General features: G+C 43.5%; 1 protein-coding gene across 4 annotated transcripts in view; it reads right to left on the reverse strand.

Moving 5' to 3' along the window:
* Positions 1-27,863, reverse strand: part of NUP133 (nucleoporin 133) — a 951,293-nt gene that overhangs the window by 745,744 nt on the left and 177,686 nt on the right. For all 4 annotated transcript variants that reach the window (XM_077486543.1, XM_077486541.1, XM_077486544.1 and 1 more), the window contains one exon: positions 11,424-11,594. In XM_077486543.1, the coding sequence (XP_077342669.1) occupies positions 11,424-11,594 (171 nt within the window). The remainder of the gene's footprint in view (positions 1-11,423; positions 11,595-27,863) is intronic.

The following is a 27,863-nucleotide window of genomic DNA, read 5'->3' on the forward strand; positions in this document are numbered from 1 at the left end:
GGGTGGTAGACAGGCTGTTAAGAGCCGGGTCCCAGGAGGAGGCCGGGCCGGAGAGAGGGCCGTGGAGCTTCGGGGGTGGGGAGAGTGTCCAGTACACAGCAGGGCGAGGTCCGGGGAAAGCAAGGGCCCCCTGGGCTAAGACAGTGCCTCACCTGCGGTCCGTGGAGCCCACAGTCACCTCCTCTCCTTCAGCTGCCTTGGGATCTTGGAGTGTAGGGGGTGAGATGGCAGCTGTAGTGTCCGGGTTCTAGAGCGTAGGCCCTCTGCCGGGCGCTGGGGCAGGAAGGTGTGGGAGCTGGCAGGCTTCACTGGGCCTCACTAGACCACATCCGCGGCAGACAGTCCCGGCGGCCCCACGGACCTCCAGAGGTCCCCGGTTATAGACTAGGGCAGACCAGGTGGCAAGGGGAGCCGATCAGCCCACCATAAGGGCCTCCATTGGTGTGGTTGAGGAGGGTGGAAGGCGGGAAGACGGCCGCGATGTCTCCCCGCCGGGCGCTGGTGTAGGAAAGCGTAGGGACTGGTCGGCTGCAGTAGGCCGCACTAGGCCGCATCCGCGGCAGACAATCCCGGCGGCCCCACGGACCTCTGGACCTTACCGGGCATGGAGGAGGGCAGTCCAGATGATGGGGAGATCCACTGCCAGGTCCCCCGTTGAAGTGGTGGAGGAGGATGGAGAGTGGGGAAGATGGCGGTGGCGGCCGCGGACGGATAAGGCCGACGTCTCACCCCGCAGATCCTGGACCAGTCTCAGCCCAATTTTCTTCCAGGCTGAGGCAGGACAGGTGGTAGGGTGCATAGGCCGAAGGATTGGGAGAAAACGGCCGTGTATGCACCTGGATTGCAGTGGATTACACAATGGGCACTCAGGAGCTCTCTGTAAACATGTCCGCCCTGGGTCACTTCCGGGTACGCCTTCCTCCTAATCAGACACTTCTTTATGGCAGCAGGTCCATTCACTCTTACTTACTGTGTCAAAAAAACTAGATATGTCTAATTTGGAAAGATTACGGTTTCAACAAATCACACACTTCCTAAAAACCCTCTAGAGGGATACATCCCTCCCACCAAAGTTTACAGACCGAGTTGTGGTGCGGACAGGCCATGGTTCAACGGGGTGTATTTCATTAAGCTACTCGTCTCTTGCCTCTGCGACCACTAAAGAAACATATATGTGTGCCTGGGAGTCTGAATTCCAATTCCAGTGGGACTTGGATAAATGGCAGACCGCCTCCTTCAAATCCTTTAAAGGTATCCTGAATACTGCCTTAACTGAGGCCAGCCTGAAAGTAATCTCGAGGTGGTACTACACCCCATCTAGATTCGCCACAATCTACCCAACAGCTGGCCCCTCCTGTTTCAGAGGTTGCAAACATGTAGGAACGATGGCCCACATATGGTGGGAATGCCCAAGAGTCCAATCCTTTTGGAAACCTTTTCAATTTGATTGACAGGCTGGAGGGGGGTGAGATTCCCAGAACACCGATGATTGCCCTCTTAAATGACCAGATCCCATTACTGACCAAACCCCTCAGGAGATTAATCCATTTCATTCTTCTAGGGGCTAAGCTCACTGTGGCCAGAGCATGGAAACAACCGACAGTGTCCTTCTCTGCAGCTAAAAAGAAAATATCATGGATAATGGCGCAGGAAAAGCTCTCTAGCATACTGCTAAACACAACAGAAAATTTTGAAAAGGTGTGGGAACTCTGTGCCCAACAGATGGGAGTTACCTCAGTCGCGGCCGAGTTAATCAACTTTTGGAGTATTAGGTGATGCTCTTCTTACTTCTCTCTGCTCCTTCTGAACTTTTCCTTTTTTTTTCCTTCTCACCTTGTCTCAAACCTAGTGGTCAATGGATTAAGGTCTCAGGTAAAGCCTGTGTTTGATTAACGTTTTGTTATAATACAACCCAAGTTGCTTAAGATCAGTTGTTCTTGTCTCGGTATAAGCTTCTCCCTGGAGGAGATTGGGTGTCTGTGTGTGGGGGGGCACAACTTGCCCAGGGTGCTGGTGGGGATAGGATCTCAACCTCCTACTGTCTCTCAAGCCTGCAATTGTGCCTCTACCTACAATTTCCTTTGAGAATTTAAAAGTGTGTGTATATATATATATATATATATATATATATATATATATATAAACACACACATACATACATACATATACAATTGTATATAAGTTTCTCATGTAACATGTATGTTTTTTGTATAATTACTGCATTTTGAAACAAAATTCTTTGAAAGTAAAAAAAAAAAAAAAAAAAAAAAAAATCACCAGGTGCTAATGGGTTCATTGCTGAATATTATAAAGCTTTTTTTTTCCAGACATACCAACAACTACCAACTTATCGCCTCTTTCCACCCAGAAATGCTACAAGCCACAATAGTGACAATGCCAAAACCAGGGAAAGCTCCAGATTGCCATGTCTGCCATCTCTGCACTGCATTCTAAACCATCCACAAACACCTATACAACCAATGCTCTGCCTGAAGCTTTCCAAATTTCTAAAAGGTACAAAAGGCAGGGGTGCCCCTTGTCTCCCCTAATTTCCCCTTTAATAACGGAGCCCCTTGCTGAATCAATTAGAAAAACAATCCAAAAGTCAAAGGAATCACAGTAGCAGGCCAACATAAAATTGGATTGTTTGCCGACGACTTAGTCCTCAACCTCACTAACTCAAAATCTTCCTTAATGGCAGTCCAAACTATTATCAATAATTTCAGTAAAATCTCATATTACAAACTAAACACTACTAAGTCTACTGACCTGTCAAATATTCCCAGACTATGCAGATTGCTTAAACAAAAAAAAAAAAAACAACAATTGCCTTACACCTGGGCACAGGGTAGATTATCCTACTAAGTATAGACCCATTGTACCCTTCAGTCAATACATATAAAGCTAACTTTCTGCCGCTCATACAATTTCTCAAAATACCCTACACATGGCAAAATTTGAACTTAACTGGCTAGAACGTATAGCAGCATTTATGGCCCCTGTTGGAATCGAACATGAATTAATGATATATATATATATATATATATATATATATATATATATATATATATATATATATATATATATATATATATATATAAAGTTCTACACATCTGTTTGTACAACCGAACTCAGCCATATTGATACTTGCAATGCCACATGTTTAACCACTTGCTTACTGGGCACTTAAACCCCCCTCAGTCCCAGACCAATTTTCAGCTTTCAGCGCTGATGCACTTTGAGTGACAATTACGCGGTCATACAACACTGTACCCAAATGAAATTTTTATCATTTTTTTCCCACAAATAGAGCTTTCTTTTGGTGGTATTTAGTTACAGCTCGGAGTTTTATTTTTTGCTAAACAAACAAAAAAAGATGCAAAAAAAAAAAAAAAAAAAAAATCATGTTTTAATAGTTTGTTATAAAATTTTGCAAACGGGTCATTTTTCTCCTTCATTGAAGTGCGCTGATTAGGCGGCACTGATAGGCTGCATTGGTGGGCACTGATGGGCTGCATTGGTGGGCACTGATGGGCTGCATTGGTGGGCACTGATAGGCTGCACTGGTGGGCACTGATAGGCATAGTTAAGGCGGCACTAATAGGCACAGATAAGGCGGCACCGATGGGCACAGATAAGGCGGCACTGATGGGCAAAGATGGGCACAGATAAGATGGCACGGATGGGTGGCACGGATGGGCACTGATAGGTACCACAGATAGATGGGACTGATGGGCACTGATAGGTGGCACTGATAGGTGGCTCTGATAGGCGGCACTGCTGGGCACTGATGGGCGGCACTGCTGGGCACTGATGGGCGGTACTGCTGGGCACTGATGGGCGGCACTGGGGTGCAGCACCTTTGAGGCAGATTTTGGGTGGCACTGTGGGTGGCACTGTGGGCACTGCTGGGTGGCACTGTGGGCACTGCTGGGTGGCACTGTGGGCACTATGGGCACTGCTGGGTGGCACTGACAGGGGGGCACTTACTTTATTTCAGGATGGCACTGCGGGTGGCAGGTGGGCACTGGCAGGGGGCAGGTGTCCGTTTAAATTGCTGGCCGTGATCGGGACTGATGTCCCGAACACGGCCGCCGGCGATCGGCTTTTTTTTTTCTCCTCGCGCTGTCAGCGCGAGGAGGAATACTAGCCGATTACCGGCTCCATTTTATCACATGATCAGCTGTCATTGGCTGACAGCTGATCACGTGATAAGGGGTCGGGATCGACCCCTTACACGGATCGGTGATCAGGCGAGTCTCACGGACTCGCCGATCACAGAGCGCGCCGCGCGCGCCCCTCAGGGGGCGCGCAGGCCACTCGTAACCGGGACTACGTCAATAGACGTAGTCCCGGAAATGTGGGTCCGCGCTATTGCCGTCATTTTGCAATAGCGCGGATCCCAAGTGGTTAAAAGGTATAGAGGAATGTGACACCAAACAGAATCTGCATAGCAAAGGAGTTATCTTCAGCCCACCTGGTGTGCATGAAGCTTCAAAGAGATTTAGGACAATGACAGCGCCGGTCTGTCTGTAAGGACAAGAGGGACCTAAGAGGGGCGTCCGAGATCGAGTCACAAGATGTGAACCCAGTCAGAGCAGTTGCAATTCATGGGCAAACACTGGCCCCCACAGGCCAATTATGGCAGGACTGTCAGATATTTAGCCTGGGGGAGGAGACGCCCCAGAGACGCTGATTGGTCCACAGGCAAAGGAGGGTGGGCAATGGGGTGTGGTGTGGCTGAGGTGTGTTTATCAAAGGGTTTCATCAATGAGATCTGCCTCTCATTCCATCAGGAGGTCCAGTCGCAAGGGTCTGATAAGTATAATGCTTGTATTGTATTCTGATTGTATGTTATGTACTCTGGTAACTTCTATTGATACTTTATGTAAGCTTTCTTATTTCCTTGGGAAATAAATGATTTGATTGATTTTAGACTGTGTATTGATTTCATAGCCAATTGTGGTAGTATTGTGATATTAACGATAGCATGTGCTTGAAGTATAGATAGACTAACTAAACTATAGGGACTAGACAAAGTAATACAAAACTGATAATAATAGGTTGTATTTATCAGTTACTTCAGCCCCCCTTAAAATTCTTTATTGTTTTAGCACAACTCCCATCACTTCTTAAACATTTTATCTGGCATGGAAAGATTCCACAAATTGTGTTCCCAACGCTGATAAAGCCAAAACATAATGAAGATGTGGACCTCCCAGCATTGGAAACCTATCATAAAGCAGTGTTATTAGAACTGCACGCTTGGTTTGATTCACCATCTAAATCGACACTGGGTCACGCTGGAAAGGGTTGCAGACTCCTCAGACCTCATCTCCTTATTACTAGCCTCCAGAACCGGTCTCCGGCATCTTTGTGTGCCTGGAACACAAGCCATAAATATCAAAGCAATAAAACCATGCATCCCCAAAGTATTGCCCCGTCCCAGTATTAGAATTTACAAAACCCTCTAACAATACAACCTTGGCGCTCCCATGGGATATGTTAAAGACTAGGGATGCACCAAATGGGTTTTTTGGTGCCGAAACCGATAACGAAAATGAAAAATACACTAGGCCGAAAACCGAAACCGAAACAGCACCGATACCGAAAATGACTTTATAAAAAATATTTTTATACAGGAGGTGGTCAGAGACTGGGGACATGGTACAGGAGGTGGTCAGAGACTGGGGACACGGTACAGGAGGTGGTCAGAGACTGGGGACACGGTACAGGAGATGGTCAGAGACTGGGGACACGGTACAGGAGATGGTCAGAGACTGGGGACACGGTACAGGAGATGGTCAGAGACTGGGGACACGGTACAGGAGATGGTCAGAGACTGGGGACACGGTACAGGAGATGGTCAGAGACTGGGGACACGGTACAGGAGATGGTCAGAGACTGGGGACACGGTACAGGAGATGGTCAGAGACTGGGGACACGGTACAGGAGATGGTCAGAGACTGGGGACACGGTACAGGAGATGGTCAGAGACTGGGGACACGGTACAGGAGATGGTCAGAGACTGGGGACACGGTACAGGAGATGGTCAGAGACTGGGGACACGGTACAGGAGATGGTCAGAGACTGGGGACACGGTACAGGAGGTGGTCAGAGACTGGGGACACGGTACAGGAGGTGGTCAGAGACTGGGGACACGGTACAGGAGGTGGTCAGAGACTGGGGACACGGTACAGGAGGTGGTCAGAGACTGGGGACACGGTGCAGGAGGTGGTCAGAGACTGGGGACACGGTGCAGGAGGTGGTCAGAGACTGGGGACACTGTGCAGGAGGTGGTCAGAGACTGGGGACACTGTGCAGGAGGTGGTCAGAGACTGGGGACACTGTGCAGGAGGTGGTCAGAGACTGGGGACACTGTGCAGGAGGTGGTCAGAGACTGGGGACACTGTGCAGGAGGTGGTCAGAGACTGGGGACACTGTGCAGGAGGTGGTCAGAGACTGGGGACACGGTGCAGGAGGTGGTCAGAGACTGGGGACACGGTGCAGGAGGTGGTCAGAGACTGGGGACACGGTACAGGAGATGGTCAGAGACTGGGGACACGGTACAGGAGATGGTCAGAGACTGGGGACACGGTACAGGAGATGGTCAGAGACTGGGGACACGGTACAGGAGATGGTCAGAGACTGGGGACACGGTACAGGAGATGGTCAGAGACTGGGGACACGGTACAGGAGATGGTCAGAGACTGGGGACACGGTACAGGAGATGGTCAGAGACTGGGGACACGGTACAGGAGATGGTCAGAGACTGGGGACGTGGTACAGAAGATGGTCAGAGACTGGGGACGTGGTACAGAAGATGGTCAGAGACTGGGGACGTGTGCCCAATTGCAGCCAGTGTGCCCAATTGCAGCCAGTGTGCCCCAGTGCAGCCAGTGTGCCCCAGTGCAGCCAATTGCAGCTAGTGTGCCCCAGTGCAGCCAATTGCAGCTAGTGTGCCCCATTGCACCCAATTGCAGCCAGTGTGCCCCATTGCAGCCAGTGTGCCCCATTGCAGCCTGTGTGCCATTTTGCAGCCAGCCTGTGCCCTGTGTGCAGGGAAGAGAGCCGCCTCCGCCGCCTGTTTGATAACAGCGCCGGGAACATCACAGCTTTCATTTCAATAGCCGTGTGTTCCCGGCCGCGCGCTGTCACATGCAGCCCCTCCCCCTTGTCCGGGCACTTTGATAGACAGATCATCCGTCCAATCCTGCGGATGATCTGTCTATCTAAGTGGCCGGACAACGGGGAGGGGCTGTGACGGTGTGCGGCCGGGAACACACAGCTATTGAAATGAAAGCTGTGATGTTCCCCGCGCTGTGATCAAACAGGCGGCGGAGGTGGCTCTCCTGCGCTATACACCCCCCATGATGGGCGTCACCAGGGGCGGGGAGCGGAGCCCCCCCCCCCACCCAGGCCGCGCCCCATTTCCGGCTCCATTATCGGCCGTTTTTTCTCTTTCGGCAAATTGCCGAAAAGGGCATTTTTGGCTGATATGTTTCGGCGGCCGAAATTTCGGTGCATCACTATTAAAGACATTAAGTAAACCCGAAATATAACCCGTATAAGACCCTACAAGTAAAACACTGACTAAAAGATATAAGGCCCATCGAGGTAAATAGAGAGATATGTCAGGAACACCAAGACAGAACACATAAAAAGGGAGGCATCTCAAGATTCTATGCCTACAACCCAAGGATAGTTGTATTAAAATTCCAATGTTGGCATGGGAAAAAGATCTAGGCACCATTTTCAGCTATTTAGAATTTTAACAAGCTAGAGGAACTACTTTAAGGCAAGGCATAACTTCCTAAAAATCATACACAGAAGCTACCTTGTCCCCCCTTAAGCCATCAAAAATCTTCCCCGACTGCAAGGCAGACTGTTGGAGAGGATGCAGAGACAGGGATATAGCATATATTTTGGAAGTGCAGATGCCTTTGCAGCTTCTGGAATGGAATAATCTCCCTAATCTCAAAAGGTCACAGACTTCTTCATCTCCTCAATACCAGAGATGTCTCTCCTGAATCAAAAATTTGACAATTCCAAACAATTTCACTTTCTAATTGTCCAAATTCTTACTGCAGCCCATAGGACTATAGCATCTCTCTGGGAAACGAATATAGCCCCTGATGTGTCAAACTATTAAAAAAAAACAAAGTACAAAATATTGCAAAATATGAACTGACAAGCATATAATATGGATTCTATACGTAAATGGTATAATAACTGGAACTGTTGGCTTTACAAATTCTTGATAACAGATACATAATGTGATGGTCATGCAGGGTCTGGTCTCTTGAAGCCATTTAATCTTGGTATAACATGGTGCCCATTAGGGCTGAAACAACTAATCGATTAATCAACAACTAATTGATTATGAAATTAATCGATTACTATTTTCATAATCGATCGGCCAGTAAGACAAGGGGGTTAAAAAAAAAATTGCCCTTTATAGTACAAAAATATAATCACTACTGTAAATATTACTTTCACTGTTCTACGGTAAAAAAAATGAACCCCTTCCAGTAGTGATTATCTGCTTTTTTGTACTATAAAAGGGCTAATTTTAGTCTTTTTAACCCCATTATGTTACTACACATATTAAGCCTGGTTCACATCTATATGTTTATTGGTGCTTTTTGCAGAAATGCACTACAGTTCATTTACATGGTTTCCTATGCGACACTTTCACATCTATACTTTTTTCAGCCACTGCATATTTGGAAAGGGTCAGGGACTTTTAACGCAAAACTGTGCTTTTTTTGGTTCAATATACTTCAATGGAGAAGCTGCAGCAAATAATGCAATGAGTTCTTGCAGCAATTTGTGCTTTTTAACCTGCCCAAAAAAAATGCAAATTGCAGTAAAATCACGTGCGCAAAAATCAAAAACGCACAGCAAAAAGCAGTGCAGAAACAGAACAGCAGCAAAAACTGCATAGATGTGTGCCAAGCCTTATGCTGGCCTCATGGATGAATTTTCAGGTGAGAACATTCAGGTGAAAAAATGCTGTACATTTGCTGAATGAAAGAATTTTGTTTGAAATGTTCCCTTAATTTCTCAACAAAAACCATACACTGTCTGAAAATTCCTTTGATCAAGAAGTTTACTATTTCTAAAAAAAAATTCCCATCACTGTGATTGAAAACGAATGTCAATTTGACCCACTTTTTTTTTTTTTTTTAAAGGTTATTAACCGATTAATCAAAACAATAATCGGCCAACTAATCGATTATGAAAATAATCGTTAGTTGCAGCCCTAGTGCCCATGTTCTGTTTTGTTATGCTTTTATTTTTTTTTCCCCCCTCTTTTAACCCCTTTTACTTATGCAATCCTTATGTCTTCCAAAACAACAATCCCCCAACTGGAGTAAAAGTTAGAATGATAACTTCTTTGTGTTTTGATTGCCTATGTTGCTAAAAAGCACTTGTTAATCTAGAGCAATATTGTATACTATACATGATGATTTAATGACTGAACCAACGTAATCTGTTATACTGTTCAAAGAAAAGACATTACAAATAACTGGATTGATAAATTGATAAAAAGATGAGGGGAAAACTGGTCAGGGAGGCTGCCAAAAGAGCTGCAGGAATATTTGTCAAGTACTGGCTGTGTGGTACTTGTGAACAATTCCCCATATTCTTCATATGTCTGGGCTATGGGGTAGAGTAGCAAGCCGTTAACTTTTTCTTAGAAAGAAAAACAACCAAGCCTGGCTAAATTTGCAAAAAGACATCTGAAGTCTCCCAAAAGCATATGGGAAAATGTGTTTTGTCTGATGAAACCAAGGTTGAATTTTTGGCTATAATTCCAAAAGATAGGTTTAGAGCAAAAACAACACTGCACATCACCAAAAGAATACCATCCACACAGTGAAGCAAAAAAAACAAATGATTTCTCTGTCTTTTTTTTTTTTTTTTACATAACAGAAACCTGACATTTTAACAGGGGTGTGTTAACTTTTTATATCCACTGTATATAGACCTATGGTCGCTGTTTTCTAAATTGCCCTGTATTTCTACATCCACAATCAGGTCTGTATTGTTCATAATCAGTAGGTCTAGTAAAGCACTGTTCCTTGTTGGTGCAATTACCATCTGACCCATGAAATTGTCCTGTAAGACAGTTAGGAAATGGTGAGCCTTAGCCGAATGGGTGGTTCCTTCCACCCAGTCTGTCTGGATAATTACCCCACCCCCCCCCCCCCCCACCATTATAAATTATGTTTCCCATCCTTGCTGCCATTCCAAACTGATTTGCATCCCCCTCCTCCCTCTGGTTAGGGGTCCTATAGCATAATCCCAGTATTTCTTTCCCCTTGGTTTGCTCTGTTAGTGATGTTGCCTCTCACATTCACTTGTACATCATTTCTGTTATACAGACATACTCCCACCCCCTTTTTTTTTTTCTTTTTTACCATGCCTATCTGCGCGATATAGGGAAAACCCTTGAATGGCTGCCAGCCAATCATGAGAGCTGTTGAACCAAGTCTATGAAATTCGCACAAAATCGAAATGTGCCTTGTACAATAGCAGCTCTAGTTTTCCCATCTTGTCCGCTAGACTCCTGGCATTGGTGAACAAGCAATGTATTTTTGAACGGTAACAACATACTATCTCCTTAATGGGTGTTGTGAGGTTACAAATAGGACTTGTTACTATACTTACTTCTGGTAAGGTGCTTTAGTCAACCTGCATTGATTCATGCAAAAGGAGCCCCGACCAAGTACTGAGTGCATACTATAGTGTACATCGCCAACTTTTTTGTATTAAAAATCTTTTTATTCGTCTTCTATAAAATCCAAATTTTCTGAGATAATGAATTTTGGGTTTTCACTAGCAGTAAGCCATAATCATCAAAATTAAAACAATGCTTGAAATCTATCACTCCAAGTGCAATGCATCTATGTAAAATATGAGTTACACTTTTTGAATCAAATTACTGAAATAACTTTATTTTATGAGATGCACCTGTATCTGAATTTACTGAATACATGGAACATGGTTTTCAAACCTTTATTGCAAACCCAATGGTAACCCAGGGTCATGCGCTTCCTGGCGGCTTTCTCTGGTTCCCCCCCCCCCCCCCCCAACACCAAGCTTAAAAGCACTATCCAGTTTTGTAGCCATCTTACTTCCCAACAGAGCTTTAGGAACCCCATTAAGGTACTAAAAAAGAGCAGGTAACTGACTGAGAAGTCAGCCCAGTTCTCAAGGAGCCCAAATCTGTCTTTGCTGCACCAGTTGCTCAGCCACTTGTTAAGTTCCCAAATCACCCATCAAAGGACCACTTTAAAACACTATAAATCTCAGCACCCTCCTTTAAAAGTTTTCTCAAGTATAAGCTTTGGATAGCATCTACATTTTTTATTAAAAATCATAATAAAACAAGTTATATTACTTGTAAAACTTACAGAAGATTCCACAATAGAAGGTAAAATGCCCAAGAGAGATGAAACTCTGCGGCCAATACCAGACAGCATGCTTTGACCTTGCTGAAGGAATCGCTGGTGGATTTTCCCAGAGGAATCTGGCATTAATCGAACAAGCTGACTCCCTTCTGATGACAATATGAAATGGTCGGTCTGTATGGAGAAAAACAAAACAATGTACACAACATTGACAGCAAAATTAGATGCATAATCTGTATTAAAAACGCAAAACCAAAAAGGTTATATTACAGCTTACTGATTATAGAATGTGGTGGCCACATTAGGTTTATTTTTTTTAGGCTCGCCCACCCCATTTTAATCTGGTGATCTGGCCAGTAACACACCTGAATTAGACCCCTTTCACACCACACCGTTCATAGCGTGGTCGGTAAAACGCTGCTATTTTTAGCGGCGTTTTTCCGCCAGATTTGCAGCGCATTCCGGCCGCTAGCGGGGCGTTTTGACCCCGCTAGCGGCCGAGAAAAGGTTAAAACCGCTGGCAATATGTCACAATAGCAGTGTATTGCCAGCGGTATTACAGAGCTGCCCCATTGATTTCAATGGGGAGCAGCGGTGGAGGAGCGGTAAACACACCACTCCAAAGAAGCTGCTGGCAGGACTTTTCCCTGACGTCCTGCCAGAGCACCACTGTAGCGTGAAAGCCCTCGGGCTTTCACACTATAGACAATGGTGCAGCTTTTTTAGGGCGGATTGCAGGCGCTATTTCTTACGCTATAGCGCCTGCAAAACGCCCTGATGTGAAAGGGGTCTTAAGGCGCAACAGGGCACCTCTGGACAGCAGCATCGTTACCTACTTCCACCCCATGCTAATTCTGGCATTCCTGTCCTACATGTAAAAATCATTTTTGCTAGATGCTAAAGAATCTATCTACACACATATATACATACATATACACACACACACACATACACCAGTGGGGACAGAAAGTATTCAGACCCCCTTAAATTTTTCACTGTTATATTGCAGCCATTCATTTAATTTTATTTTTTCCTCATTAATGTACACACAGCACCCAATATTGACCGAAAAACACAAATTGTTGACTTTTTTTGCAGATTTATGAAAAAATAAAAACCTGAAATATCACATGGCCCTAAGTATTCAGACCATTTGCTCAGCATTTAGTAGAAGCACCCTTTTGATTTAATACAGCCATGAGTCTTCTTTGGGAAAGACGCAAGTTTACCACACCTGGATTTGGGGGTCCCATGTCATTTCTCCTGTTCTGTCAGGTTGGATTGTAAAAGTTGGTGGAAAGCCATTTTTAGGTCTCTCCAGAGATGCTCAATTGGGTTTAAGTCAGGGCTCTGGCTGGGCCATTCAAGAACAGTCACAGAGTTGTTGTGAAGCCACTCCTTAGTTATTTTATCTGTGTGTTTAGGGTCATTGTCTTGTAGGAAGGTAAACCGTCCGCCCAGTCTGAGGTCCTAAGCACTCTGGAGAAGGTTTCCGTCCAGGAAATGCCTGTACTTGGCCGCATTCATCTTTCCCTCAATTGCAACCAGCTGTCCTGTCCCTGCAACTGAAAAACACTCCCACAGCATGATGCTGCCACCACCATGCTTCACTGTTGGGACTGTATTGGGACAGGTGATGAGCAGTGCCTGGTTTTCTCCACACATACTGCTTAGAAGGCCAAAAAGTTCTCGCTTTGCCTCATGAGGACAAAATTCTAATTTCTCACCATCTTGGAGTCCTTCAGGTGTTTATTCTTTTTTGCAAACTCCATGCAGGCTTTCATGTGTCTTGCACTGAAGAGAGGCTTCTGTCAGGCCACTCTCCCATAAAACCCCCGACTGGTGGAGGGCTGCAGTGATGGTTGACTTTCTACAACGTTCTCCCATCTCCTGAGCGCATCTCTGGAGCTCAGCCACAGTGATCTTCGGGTTCTTTACCTCTCTCACCAAGGCTCTTCTCCCCTGATAGCCCAGTTTGGCTGGGCGGCCAACTTTGGTAAGGGTTCTGGTCATCCCAAATGCCTTTCATTTAAGGACTAAAGAGGCCACTGTGCTCTTAGATACCTTAAGTGCAGCAGAATTGTTTGTGTAATCTTGGCCAGATCTGTGCCTTGCCACAATTATGTCTCCGAGCTCTTCATACAATTCCTTTGACCTCACAAATCTTATTTGCTCTGGCATACACTGAGCTTTAAGGTCTTAAATAGACAGGTGTGTGGCTTTCCTAAACAAGTCCAATCAGTATAATCAAACACAGCTGGACTCAAATGAAGGTGTCTCAAGGATGATCAGAAGAAATGGATAGCACCCGAGTTAAATATATATGGAGTGTCACAGCAAAGGGTCTGAATACTTAGGATCATGTGATATTTCATTTTTTTTTTTAATGCATCTGCAAAAAGGTCAACAAGTCTTTTTTTTTTTTTTCTGTCAGTATGGGGTGATGTGTGCATATTGAGGAAAAAAATAAAAATTATATATATATATATATATATATATATATATATATATATATATATATATATATATATATATATATATATATATAAAAATTAAATGATTTTAGCAAATGGCTGCAATATAACAAAGAATTTAAAATTTAGGGGGGTCTGAATAGTGTGTGTGTGTGTGTGTGTGTGTGTGTGTGTGTGTGTGTATACACATATACATATACACACACAAACAATGGAAATTTATTTGTAAACGACCTCACATCAAGCATTTTCAGGTGACGTTTTGGGCTAGCAATGATCTTGCCCTTCTTCACGACCACATACCTACAACTATTGATACACTGGAGTCTAAATATAAGTAGCTCATAAGTGCTACCAATCAAATAAAGTCAGCTAGACCCAATTACACTTATACAAAAAAACATATTTCATATCATTATACAGTTATAAAGTTATAAAGTTTGGAACGACTTCTGGGAACAAATGGATTGAATCTGTCACTACATGATAACATGCTTGATAGAATAGTTAATCTACAGAAAAAAATATATATAACAATCAATAATAGTCAAACTATTATCCATCATTGATTAATGTTTAACATTAAAGCAACTTCAGAAAATCCTGCAAAACCATGTTAAATTGGTCAATATAAAGCCGATTGTTAATTGGTTGTCAACTATAGAAAGTCTGGTTAAAAAAAGCACAGAAAAAAAGCACACATTCTAAAAGGAACAGATATAAATTGAAGTCTGTATTTAACATCTTAGGTTGTAAAGTGTCTAAGCGGTTTATCCAATATACCTCTCTCTTTCTCAGTTCCAGCTCCCCATTACCTCCTTGCCTATTATTTGGGATAACATCTATCACCATATACCTTAGTTGTGTGACAGTGTGATTTATTTCTAAAAAAGTGCCTAGACAAAAAGACTGTGCACTTTGCAGGGTGCAGCTGCACTCTGCAAGTGCACTTGTAAATTGCACTTGTAAAAAGCTTAGTAAATGAGTAGAAGCTCTGCTGACTTCCATCATCCAAACATGTTCAAGCAAAAATATTTTATTTTTTATTTTCCTTGCACGTGATTGAGTACTCTTTGCAAAGTGAAGTCTTACCTCATTTACTAAGCTCTAGAGCAATTGCACTTGCGGAGAGCAACTGCACTTTGCAAAGTGCACGGTCTTTTTGCCTTTAGTAAATCAACCAGTAAATTGCTTGTTCTCCTGAATCTCTGGCTTGGATCCCCTTCTTCTCTGTTTATCGTCTGTTCCTCCAACAAGACACTGCTTACTCAAAATGCTGCTAAGATCGACAGTTCACTTCTAGACAATTCATTAGACAAATATGGTCTCCATAGTTTCTCACAGCTGACACTAGAGCAAGGATATTAACCTCCCTGGCGGTATGATTCAGTCTGGTTTTAGGTGCTGAAAGCGGTACAATTATTTTGCATGGAAATTTGGCGTTTTATTTTGTAGTCCTGTAATTCTTAGGAATAACTCTCTTAAATCTGTTCAAACCAGAGTCTAGCATACATCCTGGGTATGATAAAGTTTATAATATAATAAAGAATAATTTAAAAAAAATAAAATAAAAAAGTGCCTAGATAGTGGTTATTGGTAGATTTTATTATGGACAGAATATGTATGCCTAGCAATCCTGTCCTTTACTTTGTGTCGTTTCACCTACATAAAAATCCTCATGGACAATATATACCGTATTTTTCGGACTATAAGGCGCACCTAAAAGCCTTAAATTTTCTCACAAATCGACCGTGCGCCTTATAATGCAGTGCGCCTAATGTATGGCAAAAATCTGTCAAAATGTTTTAGCACGGCCACCATGTTGTACTGCGTGACTGATAGCCTTGAGTTTGAAATCTGCTTCGTAAGCATGTCTCTTAACAGGAGCCATTTTTTGGGCAGCGAGTATAGAAAATGAAAGAATGAATGTGCACACCTCCTGACTACGATGGCCGTAATGCCCAATCCAAGCAGTGCAGCTTCCTAGCTTGGGTTATCCATAAAGCTGCACTGCTTGGATTGGGCATTACGACCATCTTAGTCAGGAGGTGTGTGCGCATTCATTATTTCATTTTCTATACTCGCTGCCCAAAAAATTGCTCCTGTTAAGAGACATGCTTACGAAGCGGATTTCAAACTCAAGGCTATCAGTCACGCAGTACAACATGGAAATAGAGCAACTGCAAGAGCAGCTGCAAGAGAATTCAACATTAATGAATCAATGGTACGGAAGTGGAGGAAGCAAGAAGATGCCCTGCGCCAGGTAAAGAAGACCAAACTGAGTTTCCGTGGAAACAAAGCAAGATGGCCACAGTTGGAGGACAAAATTGAACAGTGTGTTATTGAACAGAGAACCGCAGGTAGAAGTGCCTCTACTGTCTCTATTCGACTCAAAGCAACATCAATAGCATGCGACATGGAGATCAACGACTTTTGAGGAGGTCCCTCTTGGTGCTTCTGTTTTATGAAAAGGCGTAATCTCTCTAGCCGCACAAGAACTACTATGTCACAGCAGCTGCCAAAGGATTACGAAGAAAAGCTGGGCATTTTCCGTACCTACTGCAAGAACAAGATCAATGAAAAGAAGATCCGGCCAGAACACATCAACATGGATGAGGTCCCCTTACCTTTGATATCCCCGTAAACCGTACTGTCGAAAGAACAGGGACCAGTACGGTATCTATACGCACTACAGGAAACGAGAAGTCATCCTTCACTCGGGTGCCAGGCTAATGGCCAGAAACTACCACCCTTGGTAATTTTCAAGAGGAAGACTCTGCCAAAAGAAAAGTTTCCGGTTGGCATCATCAAGGCTAACCCGAAGGGCTGGATGGATGAGGAGAAGGTGAGTGAGTGGCTGAGAGAGGTTTACGTCAAGAGACCGGATGGCTTTTTCCACAAATCTCCGCCCCTATTGATCTATGACTCCATGTGCGCCCATCTGACCGATACTGTCAAAACTCAATTGAAGAAAACTAATTCGGTGCTTGCCATCATTCCGGGTGGATTAACCAAAGAACTCCAGCCACTAGATATTGGTGTCAACAGGTCGTTTAAAGTTAAACTGCGAGCTGCATGGGAGCATTGGATGAAAGAAGGCGAACAAACATTCACCAACACAGGTAGGCAACGCCGGGCGAGTTACGCCACTATCTGCCAGTGGATCGTGGATGCCTGGGCGAAAGTATCAGTCTCCAGTGTCATCCGAGCTTTCAGGAAGGCCGGAATTATCACTGAACAGCTAAGTACCGATGACAGCAACGAGACTGACTCAGATAATTATGAGAATGATGCGAGGGATACGGGCGTGCTTGATGCCGAAATCGTCCAATTGTTAAACTCAGACACTGAAGATGAAGAATTTGATGGATTTGCGAGAGTAGAATAAAGTGAAAAAGTGAGTGTATTGTTTTCTATTTTACTGAACAATGTTGAGAGTTATTGTTAAAGACCATGTTATGGTTATTGTGAGAGTTGAATAAAATGTGACTTACCGTATCAGAGTTTTGTTTAATTTAATGTGCCTTATATATGAAAATAAACCCCGTTAGTAGCCGATCATTGCTAGTGCGCCTTATAACCCGGTACACCCTATGGTCCGAAAAATACGGTACGACATAAGCAGATTGGCATGTTAAATGATCCTTAACGACGATATGATATCCTTTATGTGGATGACCAAAATTTTTACCCTTTATCATACTAGTACATTGAATGCAAGAGAGGCAAGCAAACAAACCAAAATTTGGTGGACCCAAGAATGTCACGCAAGAGGTAGGAATGCTGAATTGGTCAGATTTAACCAATCTGCTGTGCATGGTCCTACACTTATGATATGATGGCAAAGGTGGGTATTGAAATTCAGAAACAGCAGGATGGTTTTTATTTAATATAGACCAATGTTTTATAATAATGTTATTAACACTATTAGAAAAAGGATGAACCTGGAAATGAAATGTAGCCTGTGTACAGTGGTTTTGCCTCTATCTTTATGTAAAGTAATATGTCCCTGATGTACCACATCACTAGGATAACCACATTGTTTAAGTCTAACTTTAATTTCATCCAGTCTATCCTCTTTATGAATGGACTTGTTGGTGATTCTTGATACTCGTTTCAGCTGACTTTACGGTATTGATTTAAACACACAATTTAGACAAACCCATTATCATTACAGAACTACAAGCAGCAATTGAGGAATTAAAGATGGGGTAAAGTCTGGGTCCGGGCGGGTTCACATCTCAATGCTATAAAATTTACACACAACTACTCTCCAAACACCTTCTAACGGCTTTCAACCACTTAGCTAAACATGACAACATTAATTCCCTCCTGATGGCACACAGATTGTGCAAATTTCAGACCAATATCACTCTTGAATGTAGACATCAAATTAATGGCAAAAGTTTTACCAACAGAGTGAAACCCCTCCTCTCAAAATGCATTGGACCTTACCAGGTGGGCTTCATGCCTGGCAGACAGGCAAGGGACAACATCACCAAATCTCTGAATCTAATCTACTACGCACACGACTCCAAAATTGAGGGCCTTCTGGTGTCTACAGACGCTGAGGCCTTTGATAGAGTCTCCTGGGAGTATACGTTGGCCACCTGCACCCACATAGGATTTGGCAGTAACATGATGAATTGGATTAAAGCCATCTACCAAAATCCACAGGCCAAAATCAAATTTAACAACATACTAGGTGACCCGATTCACATACACAATGGCAAACGTCAGGGCTGCCCTATTTCACCACTACTCTTCATCTTAACACTTGATCCACTCGGGTGACCTCTTGTTTTTGATCACACAACTCCATTTATCTTTTTGTTTCAAATATTTTTTTTATTGGTGAGAAAAAAGGCAGAGTTACAATAAACATGTGGCATGTACATACAACAGGTTATATTACACAACCTAGAACTCTACAGCAGCAGAAGAATTTAGCACTTCAACACTAGGTTGTGAGTAGTATATGGAACAGACAACAGTTGGGGGGGCGTGGCTAGCCGGCGGAGCGGATGGACGCTCAGTGAGGAGCTCCGTTAAGCTACGGGCCAAAAGGGGGATTTCTGCAGCTAACAAGCCTCGTTTTTCGGCGCAACCACTACCCAGAGGTGCGGGCAAGACACAGGATGCCTCACCGAAAAAGGAAAAACGGGGGCAAACCGAACAGGCTCCCTGACTATTTCTTCACTCAGCGGCAGTCCCCGGAGCAAGATGGCGGCGGTACACGTGGCGGAGGGGAACAGGGAGGACGTGAGAAGTCTGGCAAGCAACAACCTATCTCCCACTCCACCGCACCTCCACACCGCTCTATGTGGAAGACTTCCAGCACTCCTCCACCTTCGGGAGAGAACAGCCCTGCAAAAAGCAAGCCCAGATTGGACAGCACGGACAGAGAGGAGGCTGAGGTAAGCCTAAACTCCTCACTGGAGGACACTAGAGAACTACAGGACTCCCTCTCAGAGTTTCCCACTACTAATACCCCTATCCTGGATACCACTTTAAAAGATATGTTAGTGTCCCTAAGACCCACAATTCACTCCGATATCCAGGAGCTCACCAGAAGCTACAAGTCAGAAATAGCCTCAGTTTCTAATAGAGTGACCCATGTGGAGACCAAAATGGGGGAGTTTGCTATGACTTTCAATGATTTAGTGGATGCCCATAACGACAGGGAGGAAGAGATGATGCTTTTGAAGCTTAAGCTGGCAAATTTAGAGGACAGATCTAGGAGGAATAATGTCAAAATCAGGGGTATCCCGGAGTCAGTTAAACCTCCTGATCTGAAGCAGCATTTCTTACATATTATGCAAACAGCCCTGCCTGACACGCCGCTGGAAGATCTTGTAATAGACCGCATCCACAGGCTTCCCAAACCCAAACATGTGGCTGCTCATCTCCCCAGGGACACTATTGTTAGCATACATTTCTACCACATTAAAGATCAATTCATGGCAGCAACTAGACGCAGAGAATCCCTACCAGATGACCTTCAGGACCTGTCATTCTTTGCCGATCTCTCGGCGTTCACAATGCAACAGCGCAGGCAGCTATCCACGATCACCAAAGTGCTGCATAATCACTGCATTACGTATCGGTGGATATACCCTGCAAGACTGCAAATAATTAGAGAAGATGCCACTCATCTCATCTCTACTCTGAAGGATGGTCTGCGACTTCTGCAAGATTGGAAAATTTTGAACCCAGAGCCTGAAGATGATCCAGATCAAGGATGACTTCCAACCACCCCATAGGTGACATCAATGCCCACGAGCAAGTTTAACACAAGGGGATTGTACCCCTGTTTCTCCCCCCCTTGAGTGCCCGGCCGCTATGTAGCCGTTTACAGTTTTGACTACGTTCGTAGACTTCTACGTTTTTTTTCTGTTCTCTCCCCCCGAGCAGAGCGGTGAAATCACCGCACAGGTCATAAAGCGAATTGTCTATACTGACCGATTTGAGTCGATCGTTCATTACGGTTCTGTTATAATCATACTTACGTTTGCATTTGACTTTTATAAATAGGTGTGTGGTTTATCAGTTTGTACGTCCATCCTTACTGCTGATTTCAGGTTACAGTGTCAGGCGCACCTCTCTTTTTAGGGATAACGTTCGGATTATACACGTCTGTTTCCTCCACCGAGCTAATTTGTCAAGTGCCCAGTGTTACTAGAGTACTCCTTGTATACCCATATTTCTGTAGTAATTGGGGCTGCCTTCTCATCTGACGTAAACTCCAGAAATTCTCATCTATCATGCCTTTCCGTATATCCTCTCTGAATGTAAAGGGCCTTAATAGCCCTTTCAAGCGGCAACTTGCTTGGAAGGAAGCCAAACGCCTCCGAAGTGATATAATATGCTTCCAGGAAACTCACTTTGCAGCCCAGAGATCTCCAGTGTTCCAAAATAAGCTATTCCCCCATGTGTATTTGGCTAGTTTTGGATCTAAAAAGAGAGGTGTGGCTATAGCCATTAAGAATACGGTGCAATTTAAGTGCATAGAAACAATTTCAGATGTTCAGGGTCGCTATATTATTCTGATAGGTGATATTAACAATGCAAGATTTACCCTGATTAATGTGTATGCTCCCAATACTAAACAACTATCTTTTCTCAACAAATTGAGGAAAAAAGTATCTCAAGTGCAACAAGGTCGTGTATTGTGGTGTGGTGATTTTAATGCAATTGCGGGGGGGGCACTGGATGTCTCTAGGCACGGTAAGCCACAATCCAGCAGGGTGTCCTTGGGGAGGTTCCTTGCCCAATCTGAATTGTTTGATGTATGGCGCTGCCAACACGCTTCAGAAGCAGATTTTACATTTTATTCAAACGTGCACCAGAGCTACTCTCGCATAGATCTGTTTTTAGTGGATAAATTTACTCTACAGCAGGTCTCCAAGTCGGAGATCCACTGCATATCATGGTCAGATCATGCCCCAATTTCGATTGATGTAGTGGATCGTCGCCTGGAGACGAGAGCTAACAGATGGCGGAATGATATTTACACTATGTCACAGCCCTGCCACAAACAGTTTATAGAAAATGAACTTGCAGATTATTTTACCCGAAATGCCCCCTCTGTGTCCGATCCATTTATCTTGTGGAATTCCCACAAAGCCTTTATTAGGGGCTTACTTATACAGCTGAGCAGCAAACTTAAGAAACAACGGACAGAGAGATTGAATGGCTTGTTAGATAAGATACAGCGTTTGGAAAATGAGAATAAGAAGCAGCCTTCTCGGTCCCTAATAGAAACCTTGTTCACGACCAGGCAGGAATTGCGACTGTTATTGTTAGCTCAACACGACAAGCAATACAGAGCTCTGAAGGCTCGAACATATAGGTACGGCAATAGGGCGGGTAAACTATTGGCGGATCAGGTCAGGGACAGAACTATCCAGCAAAAATTACCCTTTCTCATAAACCCTAGAACTAAAAAGAAACATACTAATCCCAAGGAAATTGCAGATATTTTCAGTGATTTCTATGAGTCACTGTATAATCTACATGCAGATGATTCCACGCCTCAGCCCACAGAGTCCTCTATTCACAAATTTTTAGCCTCCATTGACCTACCCCAGGTTTCCACCGAGGATCTCGCCTTATTGAATGCGCCCTTTACGGTACAAGAAATTTCCAGGGCTGTCTCCTCCCTCCCGCGAAATAAAGCTCCAGGCCCTGATGGCTTTTCATCAGAATACTATCAACTATTTGATAAGATTTTAACTCCACACTTATCACAAGTGTTTGATGCGGCGACCAAAGCAGCATCATTCCCTCCAGAAATGCTTATAGCGACGATTATTACCCTACCTAAGCCAGGGAAGGAGCCCAATGCCCCGCAAAATTTTCGGCCCATTTCACTTCTCAATGTGGACGTGAAACTCCATGCCAAATTAATAGCAAACAGATTAAAAACAATTCTCCCTAAACTGATTAATTATGACCAGGTGGGGTTTGTTCTGGGTCGACACACAACAGACGCTACCAGGCGATTGATCAATTTGCTCTCCCTGACCGAACGTAAAAAGGAGCCTTCTCTGCTTCTTTCGTTAGACGCAGAGAAGGCTTTTGATCGGATTCATTGGGGTTATCTAAAGGGGGTACTTACTAAATTCGGAATTAGCGGAGCGATTCGTGATGCAATTCTAGCCCTATACTCGCATCCGTCAGCGCATGTGTATACGGAGGGCCTGTATTCGAAACCTTTTAATATCACAAATGGGACTAGACAGGGGTGCCCTCTTTCCCCTATTATTTTTGCTCTTGTGATGGAACCGCTAGCGGAAACGTTGAGGAAGGATCGCCTTATTGAAGGCATCCAAGCAGGTGATAAGCAGTACAAAATCTCATTATTCGCAGATGACGTTATCTTGTCCCTCTCTAGTCCTACAATCTCGCTACCAGCAGCTCATTCAGTATTAACAGAGTTTAGTAACGTCTCATATTATAAAATTAATACGTCCAAGTCACTCATTCTAGGTATGAACATTAAACCGTCGGTAGAACTATATCTTAAGCGGGCATTCCCTTATCCCTGGACTGATGTCTCCATTAAATATCTGGGGGTGAATCTCACGTTTCCTACAAACTCACTTTATAAAGAGAATTACGCACCTCTACTAAATATCTTCCAACAAGATATTAACAGACTACAAAAATTTCACATTTCCTGGTCAGGCCGTATAGCAGCATATAAGATGTTTGTACTTCCTAAACTGACTTATTATTTTCGAGCCTTACCCATCCCTATACCGAAATCTTTTTTCGTTAGACTACAAAAACAGTTGTCGAATTTTGTTTGGGAGGGGAAAAAATCTAGATGTTCCCGGCATATACAACACAGACATAAATCCACAGGGGGTATGGGAATCCCGGTTTAAAAAGACTACTATACTGCATTCATATTAGATCAACTGAGGAGCTGGTTCGCGGAGGGGGAGGTTAAGCCATGGTGTAAGCTGGAGCGGCTTTGGCTGCGCGACACGTCTCCATACGCCCTTTTCATTGCAGCATGCATTGATAAACGTACGGAGATTCCTGACCACCCTACCATCCAGGCTTCAGTGGAGGCCTGGAGGGAAATAGCTATTAAAGGCAATGAATTCTATCCATCGAAATCTATTCCTATTCCCCTAGAAGTTACGAAATGGATTATACCACATATTAGATTAACAAACTGGCTCTCCCGTAAACTGTTAAATTGGTCGGACATAACTTCACAGGGAAAACTTATCCCCTTTCCTGTTTTACAAAAGACTTGCAATCTCCCCGACTCCGAATTTTTGACATGTACGCAACTAGCTTCATACTTCAATACGCTTAAAGTGCTGAGTACTCCAGTTCTGGAAAAGTTCTGGCTCCGCCTTCATTCAACCTCTCCAAGACCTAAGGGTATCTCGGTACTTTAAAACGCCTTGAACGCCAAGGATGCTTTTACGAAATCTTCTTATTCCATTAGCTGGGAAAAGGAACTAGGTAAAATCTTCACGGATCTTCAATGGGAAACGGCCATAAAACACACCCATATGTACTCTAAATGTTCGAATTACGACGAATTAATGCAGAAAATTATGGTGCGGTGGTACTATACCCCGTATATTGTGGCTAAATTTTCCAAAACCTCCTCTAATCTGTGCTGGCGGGGATGTGGGATAGTTGGGAGTTTAGTACATATGTTGTGGGCCTGCCCACTAATACAACCCTTCTGGTTAGAGGTATTTTCATTGCTATCGAAAATTTTGGGTAGACGGGTAACACCTAAGACAGAATTGGCCCTCTTACATATAGATCTGAATGCATTCCCTCCCCAACTTAGATCTGTAACCATGCATATTCTATTAGCGGCCAAATCCCTGATACTGAACAACTGGAAAACACCAGATCCTCCTTCCAGTGCACATCTAATGGCGAGAGTGAACACAGTGAGGGAATATGAAAGGATTCTAGCATATAAAGATGGGAATGCTGAGAAATTTAATGTCTCCTGGGCCCCGTGGACTACGCTCACGGGGATGGTATAGTTAAGCTACAAGCTTTTACTTGGTTTCATAAATAGTACAGTAAAGCAATAAGATACTTTACGTGTAGGCCCGAGTTGTTAATATGATTTATAACTGGGTTATACTTATTCACTTGATCGATGGTCAAAATCAATGAATGCTGCAGTTGCACTTGTGTATAGAAGGATTGACTGTTTAGTTTATGGATAATGGATCGATGGAATATTCTGAATCTGAGATCGTGATCATTATTACACAAATTCTGTATGCAATATATGACGAACCGTGATTTAGATGGTAAATCGGTTAATTTTTCTTATGTTAACCTTAATTTCTTATGTTAATCTCATTTCAAGATGTTGTAAAATGTTTGTTTGAAGTGATGGTCAACGTTATATTTTTCAAATTCAATAAAAAACGAGTTAAACAAGGAACAGACAACAGTTGACCAGTACATGCAACGGATTTCCATACCCAAGAATGAGCTTGAAGAACCGCAAGTGATGCACACTTATCCCATCGACCCTAGGTTTTGTTTAGCAGTTTCGTGAGAGCCAACCGAAAACCCTAGAGGGCAGCAGCTAAAGCCTACCCTCTTCATCTGTAGCGATGATCTAGAATTTCAGTCTCTCGATGTGCAAAACTGATAGAGACATACCCCAAGCGACTTGCAGCTGTAATCGCAGCAAAAGGTGGCTCTACACAGTATTAACGCAAGGGGAGTGAATAATTTTGCACGCTCCACTTTTCATTTTTTTATTAGTTAAAAAAGTTTCAAAAATCCAACAGATTACGTTCCACTTCACAATTGTGTCCCACTTGTTGGTGATTCTTCACAAAAAATAAAAAAAAATTGTATCTTTATGTTTGAAGCCTGAAATGTGGTATAAGGTTGAAAAATTCAAGGGGGCCGAATACTTTCGCAAGGCACTTTATTTCCCTAGTTAAAGGGAGGGTTTCTAAACATACAGTCCCCAGGCATTATAGGGAGTTTCATAACAGTAATTTAACAGGAACACAGTTAGTGGCTATAGACAAATATGTGCCCCCTTGGAGGGGCAGTGCCTTAACGAGGGGAGTGTCTCGTCTAGAGACTTTCTGGATTCATGAGCTCCAGACCCATTCCCCGTTCAGTTTGAATGTGGAATGGGACATCAATGCGAACGAATCACGATATTGCGTTAAGATTATGTGATATGGGATGCCTCCGTCCAATATCCCGTTAATGACTGAGATACATATTTCCATTCATGTTTTACTATGTTTTTTTTGTATATAGGGTTAGAGTATACATAAGTTTATAATTTTATTTTTTTGACATTTGTATCTGTACATTGTTTATATTGGCAGTTGATCTCTCTCTCCCCTGTCAATACAGGCCACAAAAATACCCTTTTCTTTTATTTGAATGATATGGGTTATACATTTGGTAGGGAAGTGCCCCCCGGCCATGTGAGGTATATCTTTCATTTAAATTTTTTTTGTTTCTGAAGATTGCTTGCATATATAGCACCATTACAGGTGTGACATTTAAGTTTGTTTCTTATGCAACTTTGAGGGAAGAACGGGTGGACTTATATATTTTCGGTGGGTGCATTGAAATACAATTAATTTTCTATTCCAAATTAGATAGTGGCATATGAAGCCATATGTTTATATATGCATGTGGATCCTTGTGAGTACATATACTTCCATTTTCCCATCTTAGATCTCTAGTTACGTGTTGTGCGTTCCATTTGATGATCAGAGATGATGTAATGGGAGGCAGGTCATTTCCGGAGGCCTGGGTTTGCTTGGGTTGCGCAGTTGCGCTCCAAGCGAACCCGGGCGGAAGGGACATTGTTGCGCCCATAGACGTTCTCCCTTCTTGTGGTTGATCCTGTTGGAGGTTTACTTCCTGGGTCATTGTGCGGTTCACGGCGGACTGTTTGCGCTCCGGGAAACCGGAAGCGGAAACTACGCTGTGACGCTGTCCATGTGTGTGGTTCGTATCAAAGCGCACTCCGGGAAACCAAAGGCGCTGTGGCGCTGTCCATGTATGTGGTTTGTATCACAGCGGGCTGGTATTTTTGGAACACACCAAGCGGAAGGGACGACGAGCTAGCGCCCGCGTCACTTCCGGGTCATCATACCATTGGTGATTCAATCCCTTCCTTTTTATCTTGGGAGATAAGTTAAACCATTTAGAAGAGGAACAGCGTTATACGATTTCCACATAATATGTATTATTAAATGATCAATGGCCTTTTTTTTCCCTCCTCTTTTTTTATATATATATTTTTCACCTTTGCCCATTTGGGTTCGTTTACTTCCTGTAGTTGAGAAAGAGGCTTGAAACACACGTGGGGCGGCCATTTTCGGACCGAAACCGAAGTGGCCTGCAGTGACACTGGGAGGGGGATTTCAATCATTGTGACTATAAAAGTAAGTGGTGGAGCAGTAGAGTGACACCCCAGACGATGTCCAAGGAGACTAAACGTGTCGGGAGGACTCTACTGCTGCCTTTTTATTTGAGAAGCGCTTAATTCACTGCTTAAATGTAAGTGTGATTTATATTTTAATACATTTGTTTATTGTACGAAATTACGCTATTTGGCCCAATTCTTTTATTCTGCTTGGTTCCTTGAGTGGGAGTGGGATCTTTTCCGGGAGCACTGGCTCCGTGTCCAATTCAGTTGGAACAAGTGTAGAACAACCATCACCTCTGAGAGTTCATCTTCCATGACCCGAGGATTTCTTATCTGTATAACAGAAAAGCGTATTTGACCCCTGGAGCGTACGCTCGCCAGGGTCATTTGGAGTCGGTAAGCTCACATTCTTCTTCTGTGTGTGGTGGTGTCAGCACCAGGGTGTTTTTGATCAAGCATTCTATGGACTGAATGAATATTTCCACTTCTCTATGTTTGCACCAAGGGCGAGCACAATTATGATCTTCTAGCAAAGGATTTTCTATCCTCTGTTTATATTTATTTGTATACTGTTCACTTGGTATTAGATATTATTCTAGATGTCTAGTATTATCTTTTAAATATAAATAAGTGAGATATTCAGTCACTATTAGTACACTTTCACATTGTACATGTTCTTTAGCGCAACACTTTTTGTACACATATTATTTGAACTGAAAATTATCCAATTTAGTGTGTTAGCTGCTTCTAATTCTTTGTTTGGATAGCGCAGTGTTTTTGTTTGTTTTGAAATAGTAGTAAATAGTTTGACTCAACCCTGTAATTGCCCCATCTACAGACAGCTTGCTCTGATCACCAAAAATAAGGGAAAAAGTCTAGCTAATGAAGCCAACACATTAAAAAATTGGGCAAATGCAACAACACTTGCCCTTGGGTTTAATGTGTCCAATTTAAAGAGGGCAAAACATGACCTTGCTTGCAGTTTGTACAGTTCCCTTTGACAAAGCAATGCATTGAGATAAAACATTTCACTTTCTGCTCCAACTTTCC

Source organism: Lithobates pipiens, unplaced genomic scaffold (assembly GCF_037356315.1).
Source record: "Lithobates pipiens isolate NorthernLeopardFrog02 unplaced genomic scaffold, aLitPip1_a1.2 Scaffold_18, whole genome shotgun sequence".
In the NCBI taxonomy this organism is placed as follows: Eukaryota; Metazoa; Chordata; class Amphibia; order Anura; family Ranidae; genus Lithobates; species Lithobates pipiens.